This window comes from Solanum verrucosum, unplaced genomic scaffold (assembly GCF_900185275.1).
Source record: "Solanum verrucosum unplaced genomic scaffold, falcon-dt-bn FXZP01000120.1, whole genome shotgun sequence".
NCBI classification, from domain to species: domain Eukaryota; kingdom Viridiplantae; phylum Streptophyta; class Magnoliopsida; order Solanales; family Solanaceae; genus Solanum; species Solanum verrucosum.
In genome coordinates, this window is record NW_026020714.1 from 4,371 (window position 1) to 17,263 (window position 12,893).

At 30.9% G+C, this 12,893-nt stretch overlaps 1 protein-coding gene across 1 annotated transcript; it reads left to right on the plus strand.

Moving 5' to 3' along the window:
* The first annotated feature begins 6,432 nt into the window (after nucleotides 1-6,432).
* LOC125812481 (probable L-gulonolactone oxidase 6) lies at nucleotides 6,433-8,560 on the plus strand. The gene is made up of 4 exons (XM_049491963.1): nucleotides 6,433-7,089; nucleotides 7,298-7,553; nucleotides 7,631-7,732; nucleotides 7,821-8,560. The coding sequence occupies exons 1-4, from the start codon at nucleotides 6,457-6,459 to the stop codon at nucleotides 8,558-8,560; spliced, it is 1,731 nt and encodes a 576-aa protein (XP_049347920.1). The 5' UTR covers nucleotides 6,433-6,456.
* Nucleotides 8,561-12,893: the final 4,333 nt, after the last annotated feature.

The window sequence follows — 12,893 nt, forward strand, 5'->3', positions numbered from 1 at the left end:
ATATGGTACAAACAATCTATTCATGTCATGAATCCTTTATATATATATATATATATATATATATATATATATATATATATATATAATATAAATTCATGAGTAAAGTTTTACATTTTAAGAAATAATTAAAATCACAATTTGAAATTTGAAATCCTACATTTTGAAGAGTTTGGAATTGAAGTTTGAAATTTTTACGTTTTAAAGAATGGAATTGAAACTTGAAATCATGATTTGAAATTAAAAATTTATGCAAATTTCTTTAAAAAAATTAATTTCAAATAAAAACTTAAACTTAAAATTCCAAATTATATGTCCAAACTACTAATTGCTCAATTGCTCTGACATTTGGTGGAAAAAAAAAAAGATCCCCACATAATTATTGGACACGTAAGTATTCAAGAAATGAATAATTATATGGTGGATATAAGGATACATAAATAAAATGCCAAAAACATTAAAACGCCAAATACATGCAAAATGGGATTGAAGAGAAGATAAAGAAGGCTACTAAAGATAAAAATGTTGACTATTAATATTAAAAAGAATCTCTCACACACTTTAAAAATGAGTAATATCTGAACAATTTGTACCACAATAAAAACATGAAAATTTCAAATCAAGTACTATGTATGCATTGACAAAAATGGCATTAGTAGTGTTTACACATCCTCCTTTGTTTCTATTTACTTTCCGTAATTTAATTGAGTACTAAATTTAAGAAATATAGAAATATTTTAATATTTTATTAAACTATTTGAAAAATAAATAAATTTTTAAATTGAAGTATATATTTTTATTAAAAAATTGTAAAATATGTGGGATTCAACATAGATAAAAAGTTGATAGTGTTATAAATATTTATCAAAATAAGAAAATATGTTTTTAGGATTGACTATATATATATATATATATAATGTAGCACGGGCCCAATAATATAAATGGTATGTTTTAATAACCAAGTTTTTGAAGCGATTTTTTGCGTGGATAAAGGAATAAGTTTTTTTTATCACAAACTTGTACTTTCTTTGACGCTATTTAAGGCATAATAAGACTACCCGCATACAACATTTTGTAAATATTTTATGTTGTCAATTATCATGATTTATAGTATTTTTACGATAGATTCACTTCAAGAATCAGTGGAATTTTTTTATTTTTTTCAAAACATATTTTATGTTGTCAATTATCATGATTTATAGTACTTTTACGCAATTTTTAAATATAAAAAAAAATAAGACAAATAAATTAAAATGGACCCAATATATGTTATTTTTGTTGTCTCAATTTATGTGACACAAATGAAATTTGGAGAGTCATCCAAATTTTCATATTTTTTTTTAAAATGTTTTAAGTTATTAATTATTGTGATTTATAATATTTTTATGTAACTTTGAAATAACGTACATCAATGGTCACTTTGTCCTAATTTATGTGATATGGATAAAATTACAAAATTAACCCTTTTAAAATGTCTTTCAGATATTTTAAGTTGTTAATTATTATTATATATAATACTTTTTTGGTAATTTTAAAATGATATGCGTTATTTTTTCTGTCCCAATATATGTGAGCCTGATAGAATTCTGAGAGTCAACCTATTTTATTATATAGCTTTTAAATATTTTAAATTGGTAATTATTGTAATTTTTAATGTTTTTTAAGTCATTTGTAAATGATATATGTTGCTTCCTTGATTGGGAGTTTTCCATTTGTGACATATATATATATATATATATATATATATATATATATATATATATATATATATATATATATATATATTCTACTATTATTATTTTAAAAGGGAGTTTATGCCCGAGTTCTACTATATAATAAATATAATATATAATATTCAAGAAAGTCCCAATCTTGAATATTATATATTATATATTATATTTGGACCTAAACTCGCTTTTATAATATAGTAGAATATATATATACACATACATATACATATATATTTTTAAAATAGTTTAATAACATATTAAAATATTTCTTAAATTTGGTACTCAATTAAATTAGGGAAAAGGTAGAAGTACCTCCCTAGACTATGACCGAAATCTCAGAAACACACCTTAACTAAACTAAGGTCTTATTACCCCCCTGAATTCATTTTTTTTTGTAATTTTGTACACCTTTTTGGCTTACGTGGCATCCAAATATCTCCCACACGCCTCAACTACGTGGAGTCACGGGGTGTGCCACAAAATCAAAAGGCGTACAAAAATACAAAAAAAATGAGTTCGGGGGGAGGGGGGTAATAGGACCTTAGTTTAGTTAAGGTGTGTCTTTGAGATTTCGGTCATAGTCTAGGGGATACTTGTGTCTTCTCCCATTAAATTACGCAAAGTAAATTGCAACAAAGGAGGATGCGTAAACACTACTAATGCCATTTATGTCAATGCATACATAGTACTTGATTTGAAAATTTTCATGTTTTCATTGTGGTACAAATTGTTCAGATATTACTCATTTTTAAAGTGTGTGAGAGATTCTTTTTAATATTAATAGTCAACATTTTTATCTTTAGTAGCCTTCTTTATGAGTTCAATCCCATTTTGCATGTATTTGGCGTTTTAATGTGTTTGGCATTTTATTTATGTATCCTTATATCCACCATATAATTATTTATTTCTTGAATACTTACATGTCCAATAATTATGTGGGGATCATTTTATTTTTTTTACCAAATGTCTGAGCAATTGAGCAATTAGTAGTTTGGGCATATAATTTGGAATTTTAAGATTAAGTTTTTATTTGAAATTAATATTTTAAAAGAAATTTGTATAAATTGTTAATTTCAAATCATGATTTCATGTTTCAATTCCAAATTCTTTAAAAAGTAAGATTTCAAACTTCAATTCCAAACTCTTCAAAAGGTAGGATTTCAAATTTCAAATTGTGATTTTAATTTTTTCTTAAAATGTAAAACTTTATTCATGAGTTTATATATATATATATATATATAAGGACTCATGACGTGAATAAATTGTTTGTACCATATGAAAATATATCGTACACTCTCCATTTCATTTTATGTGGCACAATATGACTTAATAAAATGAAGATTTTTGAAATTTGTAGTTGATGTACCGAGGATTTACAGTACTTTTAATTCTTTAAATTTGGAATTTGCGTGTGGCTTATGCATTTGTTAGTAGATGTGATGATTTTTTGCTTTTATTTTGCAGGAAATAGGTTTTTGAGCAGTCAGGATGAAAAGAGATGAAATATAGAAATAATTTAATATGTTAATTGAGTACAAAATTTAAGAAATGTAGAAATATTTTAATTATCTTATTAAACTATTTTTAAAATAAATAAAATTTTAAATTGAAGAATATATTTTTATTAAAAAATTGTAAAATATGTGGGATTCAACATGAATAAAAAGTTGATAGTGTTATAAATATTTATCAAAATAAGAAAATATGTTTTTTTTAGAATTGACTAAAAAAAGTGTCACATAAATTAAACATATATATATATATATATATATATATATATATATATATATATATATATATATAGCTCTGACATTATTGGACCTTTACGCCTTCAATAACGGCTGAAAAACATTTACATATATCAACTTTATTTTTGATAAATTTCTATAATAGAGGTATATATTATAACAAATGTCTAAAAGATAATTTATTTATAGTGTAAATGAATTTTAAACTATAATTTAGAAGCTTGTCTAAATATTGAGCTTCAACCCATATAAAATATTTATATTCACACCGCAAAAAATAAGAAAATAAAAAGGATGTTTTTTATCTTGAAACAATATATATATATATATATATATATATATATATATAAATAATAATAATAACATTAAAAAGAATTCCTTAGCGCTTTAAAAGGGGAATAATATCTCATCAATCTGTCTGGTTAGCATTTTGTGTTTAATTAAATGATACATGAAAAATAGATTGGAGTGTGAAAATGGAACAAGATTGATGAAATTTAAAAGCAAGTTAAAAAGGTTGTATATGTGTTTGACCCAAATAAAATTAAAGAAAATATGCTAGTGGCAAACGAGTCAGTCGAGTCGATCAAAAAACGAGTTAAATAAAAATGGGTAAGTTACTCGACTCGACTCACATTTTAAATGGGTAAAAACGAATTACCCAATGGATAATATAGGTAACCATATTTACCCATATTATAATAGAACTCTTGTTAAAAGCTTTAAAAACAAAAAAAAAATTGAATTTTTTTATCACTTCACTCAACCCCCCTACCAGCCCCCCCCCCCTATCCCAAAAAAATGTAAAATAAAAAAATAAAAAAATTACCACCCCACCCCTACCAAGCCCCCCCCCACACCCCCTACCCCCTACCTGCCCTCCCCACCCCATCCCAAAAAAAATTAACAAAATTTTAAATGGGAAATTTTTTTCATTAAAAACTTTTAAAAAGAAAATTTAAAAAAATTACCACCCACCCCCATACCAGCCCCCCCCCCCCACCCCCTACCCCCTCAACACCCGATCCCAAAAAAATATTAACAAATTTTTTAATTTTTCAATAAAAAAATTTAAAAAAAATTTACCACCCCACCCCCCACATCCCCTACCCCCTACGAACCCCCCCCCCTCCACACCCCATCCAAAAAAAAAATTAACAAAATTTTAAATTTTTTCCAATAATTTTTTATTAAAATTTTTTTAAAAAAATTTACCAACCCACCCCCTACCAGCCTCCCCACCCCCACCCCCCCTATCCCTAAAAAAATGTAAAAAAAGTTTCATTTTTTTTATAGATTTTTTTTTTAAAAAAAAAAAGACTTTCTTACTACCCTACCCTTTATCACTTTTTATTTTGTTTATGTGAATGCACATCTTTTACCCATTTTATCCATTTAACTATCACTTTTAAATGGGTAATATGGGTATTATTCATTTTTTACCCATTTTAAAATGAGTTGAATACCTAACCCAATTAAAATGAATAAATATGAGTGGATACCCATACTATTTACCCATTCGGCCACCCCTAGCTATGTCCAATGTCTTTACACCAATATTATGATACTTGTTTAGTATAATATGGTCCTATCTTCTAGTAATTTTATCTCTTCGCTTCAACTTTAACATCAACATGAATTAAAAAACAAAGAGAAGTAGTGTGAACATCTTAAATTCGACATGAATTATTAGTTTTGTCTTCAAAATATTGACAACCTTTTTTTTTTTTTTTTTTTTTTTTTTTTTTTACCGTGGTTTCCGGGCGTCGCTTTGCGAACCCGACTAGCTGTACCCACCGGGTCCCGCTGTTTCAAGGCGGGTCCACCACGGTTAGTTCCACGGGGCCCTGGAGACGCGGCCGGTTTGTAATGCCTCCAGTGGCCCTGTTGGGGCTCGAACCGGCGACCTGAAGGACTTTGTCCCAGGCCTTTACCAGCTGAGCTACCCCTCAGGGTTGACAACCTTATAAAGAATACCCCTCTATTTGACTAATTGAACTTAAATACACTCCTTATTTTGCCACATAGGTGAAATACACCCCTAAATTCTCATCAAGTTTATGGATGTTTTCAACACTTCACTCGATATTTTGTTAAGAGTCTCACACTTCTACTAGAATTTGAGACCATTTGTTATGTCATATGGTAGATCGGGGGTGTATTTAAGTTCAATTAGTCAAATAGATAGAGATATTTTTAAGGTTGTCAATAGTTAAAAAATCAAAGTAATAATTCAAGCCAGGATGTTTTCCATTAGTCTATTAGAAACAAAATGATGGAATGGCATGTCACTATTGCTATACAAATTTTAAATACAAAATGGAGAAAGTCTTCTTTTATTTTGACATGGCACAACATTCATCTATTAAGAAATTGGAGTAAAAAAAAGAATTTTGTTTTGCCTTAATTTCTTTTTACCTACAAGAGCTACAATAATATTGCTAGTACAATAACCAACACAAAAAAGTTTAATCCCTCAAAAAGTGAAACAACCTCTATTACCTGCAAACCTTCTATCTTAACATGAGTCTTCTACTCTTCTATCTAAGGTTATATCCTCGGTAACATAAAATTATGTAATGTCTAAGCACCTCTCTCCAATACTTCTTTGATCTCCCTCTACCTCGATCTCCTCATATCTTTTATAATCAACCTCTCTCACCTCCTCACTTTGACGTCTACACATATAATTAATTAGTGTCAGTTATATTTCTCACATAACTGATACTAATTATGTAAATTGTTTTTTTATTCTTACAAGTTAGTGGATTCAAATTTTGTGTTTTCAAAAGCATAAAGTTGAATCTACTAATTTGTAAACCCCCCGCCCCCAATTTTATTTTTTTAAAAAAAAAAAAACTTGTATAAGTAGGTGTTAGTTGCGTAGACACATCATTCATGTTCTTCTATAATTATTTCATCAATTCTCTGTACTAGCCATGAGTGACACAAAAATCATAAAACTAAGTTTGATTTTCTTTATGTTCTACTTAGTGAATTCTAGCCCACCTGAAGATCCCATAAAATGTTCAGACGACAACAATTTTAATTGCACCATTACAAACACTTATGGCGCCTTCCCAGATCGAACCATTTGCAAGGCAGGTCAAGCTGTTTTTCCAACCACAGAAGAAGAAGTCATTTCTATAGTAGCAAATGCAACAAGGGAAAATCGAAAAATGAAAATCGCAACTCGATTTTCTCATAGCATACCCAAATTGGTATGTCTAGACAATGGTGATCAAGAGGGGTTACTTATAAGTACAAAATTCCTAAATAAAATCATAAGAATTGATCAAGAAAACATGATGATCACCGTTGAAAGTGGGGTAACATTGAGACAACTAATTAGTGAGGCGGGTAAAGCAGGTTTGGTCCTGCCTTACACGCCTTACTGGTGGGGTTTAACGATTGGTGGTTTAATTGGGACCGGAGCTCATGGAAGTTCTCTCTGGGGTTTGGGAAGTTCTGTACATGATTATATTGTACAACTTCGAATTGTTACACCAGCTGATGCGGCAAATAATTATGCTAAAGTCCGTATATTGGAAAATGGTAGCCCCGACTTGAATGCTGTTAGAGTGTCACTAGGTGTTCTTGGAGTTGTTTCACAGGTATCTACTTTTTATAATATATATCATCGGATCGTTTGGTAGATTTTCACTAATTAATTATACATATAGTACTATTAGTTATGATATTATTAATCATATCATATATGAGTACATATAATTAATAGTACATGATAAATCATATGTTTAGTTCTCTTTTAGATTTTGAATGACAAATTAAATCAAATCCTAATGTGTGTATTAAATTTAGGTGACACTAAAACTAGAACAAGTGTTCAAACGTTCAATTACCTTTTCTGAAAGGGATGACTCAAACTTAGGGGAAGATGCAGCTACCTTTGGGAGACAACATGAATTTGCTGATTTTACGTGGTATCCGAGTCAACGCAAGGTTATTTATAGGATGGATGATCGAGTTAGTACCGACACTCCTGGCAATGCCCTTAATGACTTCCTTGGATTTCGCCCTACAGATCAAAACTTGCTCGCCGTTTTCCGAACCCTGGGTAATAATTAATTACTCATAATTAAATTGCTTCAAATTTACTTTCTTTCACTTTACTTTACTTTCTTTGTTCACTAGAGGAGATACAAGAATCAACAAATGATGCTGGTGGAAAATGCACAGGCGCAATAATAAACACTTCCATATTGAAGCGTCTTTCTTATGGGTGGAGAAACAGTGGTTAGTTAATTCTTTCATCATGCGACGTACAAGCAACATATATATATATATAGTTAATAATTCGATTGCATTATATTCTCTCTCTCAGGTACTGGCTATCCAATGGTTGGGTTTCACAACCAAGTCCAAGCATCAGGAACTTGCCTAGACAGTCTTGAAGGTGCAGCATGCCCTTGGGACCATAGAGTTAAAGGTCTATTTTTTCACCAAACAACATTTACCATTAGCTTATCAAAAGTCAAAGGTTTTATTGAAGATGTCCAAAGGCTAGTTGCTTTAGAGCCTAAGGCACTATGTGTCCTTGACTTATACAATGGAATCCTCATGAGGTATGTTACAACTTCAAATGCTTACTTGGGTAAACAAGAAGATTCTTTGGATTTTGACATCACATATTATAGAAGCAAGGACCCAATGTCCCCTAGACTCTTTCAAGACTTCCTTGAAGAAATTGAACAGCTAGCATTTTTCAAATATGGTGCATTGCCACATTGGGGTAAAAATAGGAATGTAGCATTTATTGGGGCAATCAACAAGTACAAAAATGTTGATAAATTCTTGCAAGTGAAACAAAGTTATGACCATTTAGGTTTATTCTCAAGTGAGTGGACTGATCAAGTTTTAGGCTTAAAAGATGGGTTGAGCATAGTCAAAGAAGGTTGTGCTCTAGAAGGACTATGCATTTGCTCTAAAGATATTCATTGTGCTCCAAACAAGGGTTACTTTTGTCGACCCGGAAGAATTTACAAAGATGCCAGGGTGTGTACTAATTCATCGTTAAGCACTATCGATATCCAAACAAGGAAAACAATAAGCACATCAATGTAACACTTTGTTTTGATGCTTGTTACATATTGTTTCATGATGTATACTATCGTATTGTATTATGTTGTATTGTATCGTACTGTATTGTATTGTATTGTATCTTACTATATTGTTTTAGTGAATAAATTGTTTGGATAGATTGTATCGTTCTCCGTTGTTACATAATATCACACATCCATAATTTGAATGATAAACCTATAAGAAAAGTCGGGTACGAGAGGTAGAACTACTATGAAAAGGTAGGATAATAGATGAAATTTAAATAATAAATAAAGACAAAATGAGAAGAAATTGTTAAGGTGACGACGCAATCACACCAAATCAGTTGTTACATAAAATGGGTCGTTTCGTCGTTACCTAACGATGGATTTAAAAGATACGATACTGTCACACCCCGAAGCTACCCCCAGGACACGGACACGAGTGACCCCAAGCTAACCCTGCTGTCATATCAATAAGCATACTGAATAAACTGAATTAGGAAAGTACTGTGCGGAAGCTAAATCATAAGATAAACTGAAATGATGGGGAATACCCATAAGCTAACTGAATATATAAAAACTGAGAATTTAACAACAACTGAAAGGTCAAACTCTAATACTAAAACTGAATCTAACTATGTCTGAAATAAGTCTCTAACTGACTAGAAGTGTTGGGACATGTCCAAGCTAAATCTAGCAAAACTGAAACTAAAGATTGAAAGGAAAGGAAAGGAAAGGAAATAATCATGTCAATCGTCCTAGAAGAATGAGGACTCCACTACAAGAAAAATGTCAATTACATGGGGATTTTCCAAGGAATTACATACGAAAATTCGCAGGAAACTAAGTTTCCCACGAAAAAGAATTTGATGGTAAAACCTTCGTAGGTAATTATTTTCTGCGGATTTCAAAATCCGCAAATAATTTACCTAGGGATTTAAATTTCGCAGGTAAATTACTTGGGAATTTTCTTGCAAATAATATTAAAAATATCCCACTAATTTTTGATAAAAAATAACAAAAAAATGAATTTTCTTAATTTCCTGTAAACAATATTAACTATTATCTTCTATTATTTATTTTGTTCACTAAACCCTAATCACATATTGACTTATTTCTGGGTTAATCTAGTATTTAACTGCACTGCCCACCCATTATATTACAACACAGGTTAATTAATCGCTGCACACCAATTATATTACACGACTTAGTTACAAGTAAATTAATCCCCACCCACTGCCCAATGCCTACCCTCTGCATATTTCAAATTGCATTCAATCATTGTTCTTAGTCAAAGTATTATAAATGCAAAACTATTGGTGTCTTCCATCGATGTGGTACATGCAGTACCATTAACACCACCAATTTTTGATGTCTTCTTCCGATTTGATTAATTTTTAAAGCTAAATTTATTTAAATAAATGAGGTATTTAAAATATAATTTAGAAATTCATGATTACACAAAAAATATTATAAATTCATGTCATATAAATATGGTTACAAAATATATCCTAAAATGTTGGCTAGCATTTATGTAATTTGACTCTTAAAAAATGAAACATAATCACTATTTATATATTTAAAATAAATCACTATCACCCAACATATCATGAAAATTTTAAACTTACACTTTCTATGAGATAACATTCATATCTAAGCATATTAAACACAAACAAAAATTAAATTATACATACAAAATCTTATAAATAAATAATGAAAAATATAAATAAATTTAAGTTTAAAGTGCAAAAAAGTTATTATCAATAATTGATAGTATAGCTTATAAGGTATTTGTGACATTTATTATTTTAATTTATCTTTTAATAATTATATTTTCACATACTCAATTATATTTACAAATAATATTATTTAATAACTTACTATAGAAAAATTATATCATTTTAAATGTTTGCAAAAAGATATATCAATTGAATATACAAGTAAAAAAAATTCATGAGGGGTAATCAAACTACACATTAATAATGTAAATAACCGAATTTTTCTCCCCTTAGAAATAATGTTTGACTTATTTAATAATACACAATTTAATGTAAAATAGTATTGAATCAAAATTAATTATATTTATGATAGTTATTTTTCTATTGGATGAATAACTAGCCAAATAATTTTAACCTAAAGTTAGAGTAAAGATTTAACAATAAAATTCATTCTAATGTCATTATCATTTTTTATATTATTATAATTTTCAATTTTGTTAAATAATTTTAAGAAAATATTTAATAAAAAATAATCCTTAAATTCCAAGAAAAAACTTTGAGTAAAATTGTCACGCCCCAAGCCTACACCCTGGACGTGGCCGGTACCCGGAGACCATTGCTGGCCCCAAGCGAACCCTTGGCCTGGCTTTCTTAACTCAGCGGAAACCTAACTCAACAGAGTAACTCCATGCAATGCAAGGACATATAACAACCAACTGATAAAAATCTGGCCAAAAGGCAACTCGAGTCCCAAAATAGAATATTTACATATATACATAGATGAGAGACTCAAAACCAACTGACTGACTGTATATGAAGCCTCTAAAATACTGAGATGGATGTTGGGACAGACCCCACAACATCCTAATAAAACAAAACTTGAGAGAAAAAAATAATCGAGTCCTTCGGAATGCAAAGAGGCTCACCACTGACTCTGAAGTACTCAACTGGATCAACGGCAAACTGGATGCTGGCCCTGGGTACCTGTGTTTGCATCATAATACGATGCAGGCCAACTGGCATTAGTACATTGAATGTACGAGTATGCGAGCTGGAAAGCTAAACCACAACTTAAGCTTGGAAGGAGTACAAAGGAACTCTTACCTTGGCTCTATTCAACTCATGAACAACTGAACTAAATATATAAAGCAATAAGACACATGCAATATATAAAGCTTGTAAAACATGGCAAACAACTTAGTTCGTTAATGATAAAACAATAACAAACTCAACTTTACTTGTATAAAAGTAATATAACTTTAGTGGAGATTCTTTAACCGACAATCACCACTATGAGCCCTAGTGGTGATACAACGTTTTACCTCACGTTGCCCAAGGACCATCCTATACCTTGCCGTGATATAGGAAGCTAACTTTACCAAGTGGATCCACTAGCTTAACTTTACGTGATCATCTAAAAAGTATGACCGGTTAACTCCCATGTTGGCGCATGGTTCTTATGGAGAGTTGAGTTTATATGAACTCGTGTCCCCAATTCGATGCTCAAGACTACTCCCAAAAATACTTAGCTCATAAGTGTTTTAAACACATCTTTCTTTATTTGAGATAATTACTCAAAATCTAGCCCAAAGGCTCTCTTGGAATCGATGTTCCTTTTTCTTAAAAACTAGCCCAAAGGCTCTTTTGGAAACATAGTTCCTTTCTTACTCAAATGTAAAAACATTTAGAAACTTCTTTGGGAATACATAGTTCCCTAATACTTTTGAGAAATGAACTCAACTTTAAACTTTTTACTCAACTTGAAACTCTTGACTCTTTACTCTTTACTTGACTTGAAACTTGAGTCTTAAAATGAAGTTAAAACATTCAATAAAGACTCTTGAATAACTTTAAAAACTTGCTTGACTCCCTTCTTGCACTTCTAGACTCAACTCTTAACTTCACTTGACTTGGAAACTAACTCTCCTTGAATTGAAATTATGAATTCAAGGTGTTTGATCACATGTTATGGACGAGTTCTTGACGTTTAGACATACCTTGGAGTGTTGGAAACAACTATGAAACATAGGTACAACACCTAGGAACATGTATAAAAAAGTGGGGAAGGAATGAGAAAACTTGGCGCTCTGAGAGGCGCGGAGCGCCAGACCAAAAACTTCAGAGGGGGCCTGCTGGCGCACTGATGGGCACGCCGCCCCAAGGGGGAAACTTCAGAGCCCCTCTTGGGGCGCGCTGACAGGCGCGATGCCCCACCCTTTTTCCCCGAAAACTTGAATTTTCTCCTTCATTTCTCCAACTCTAAACCTTCCAAACTTCAAAGCTTTTTCCCCCAAACACTTAGAATCATCAAAACCCTCAACATACACTAGATTCAACTCAAAAACACCACCGGAAACATACACCAAACCAACAAGAACTTCAACACAACACAACTACAACTTCAACAATTACAACCAACCACTTCAACAAACATAATCAATCTTTTCTCGAAATTTAACGAGCTTGGCGTGTGGGGGAAAGAACCAACCCAACACTATGAACTCACATACCTTAATAGGGATCACCCCCAAAGAAAACCACGACGATCTTTACGAAGTTTGCTTCTTCTTCTCCTTTCTCTCCTTTTCTCTCAAGAACCCTAATTCTTACTCTTTTTTAAAAAGGGAAAAACTGATC

Coding starts and splice junctions, on each gene's coding strand:
- LOC125812481 (XM_049491963.1), top strand. CDS start 6,457: ATGTTCTACTTAGTGAATTCTAGCCCACCTGAAGATCCCATAAAATGT. Junction 7,554..7,630: donor CGCCGTTTTCCGAACCCTGG/GTAATAATTAAT, acceptor TTTGTTCACTAG/AGGAGATACAAGAATCAACA. Junction 7,733..7,820: donor TTATGGGTGGAGAAACAGTG/GTTAGTTAATTC, acceptor TCTCTCTCTCAG/GTACTGGCTATCCAATGGTT.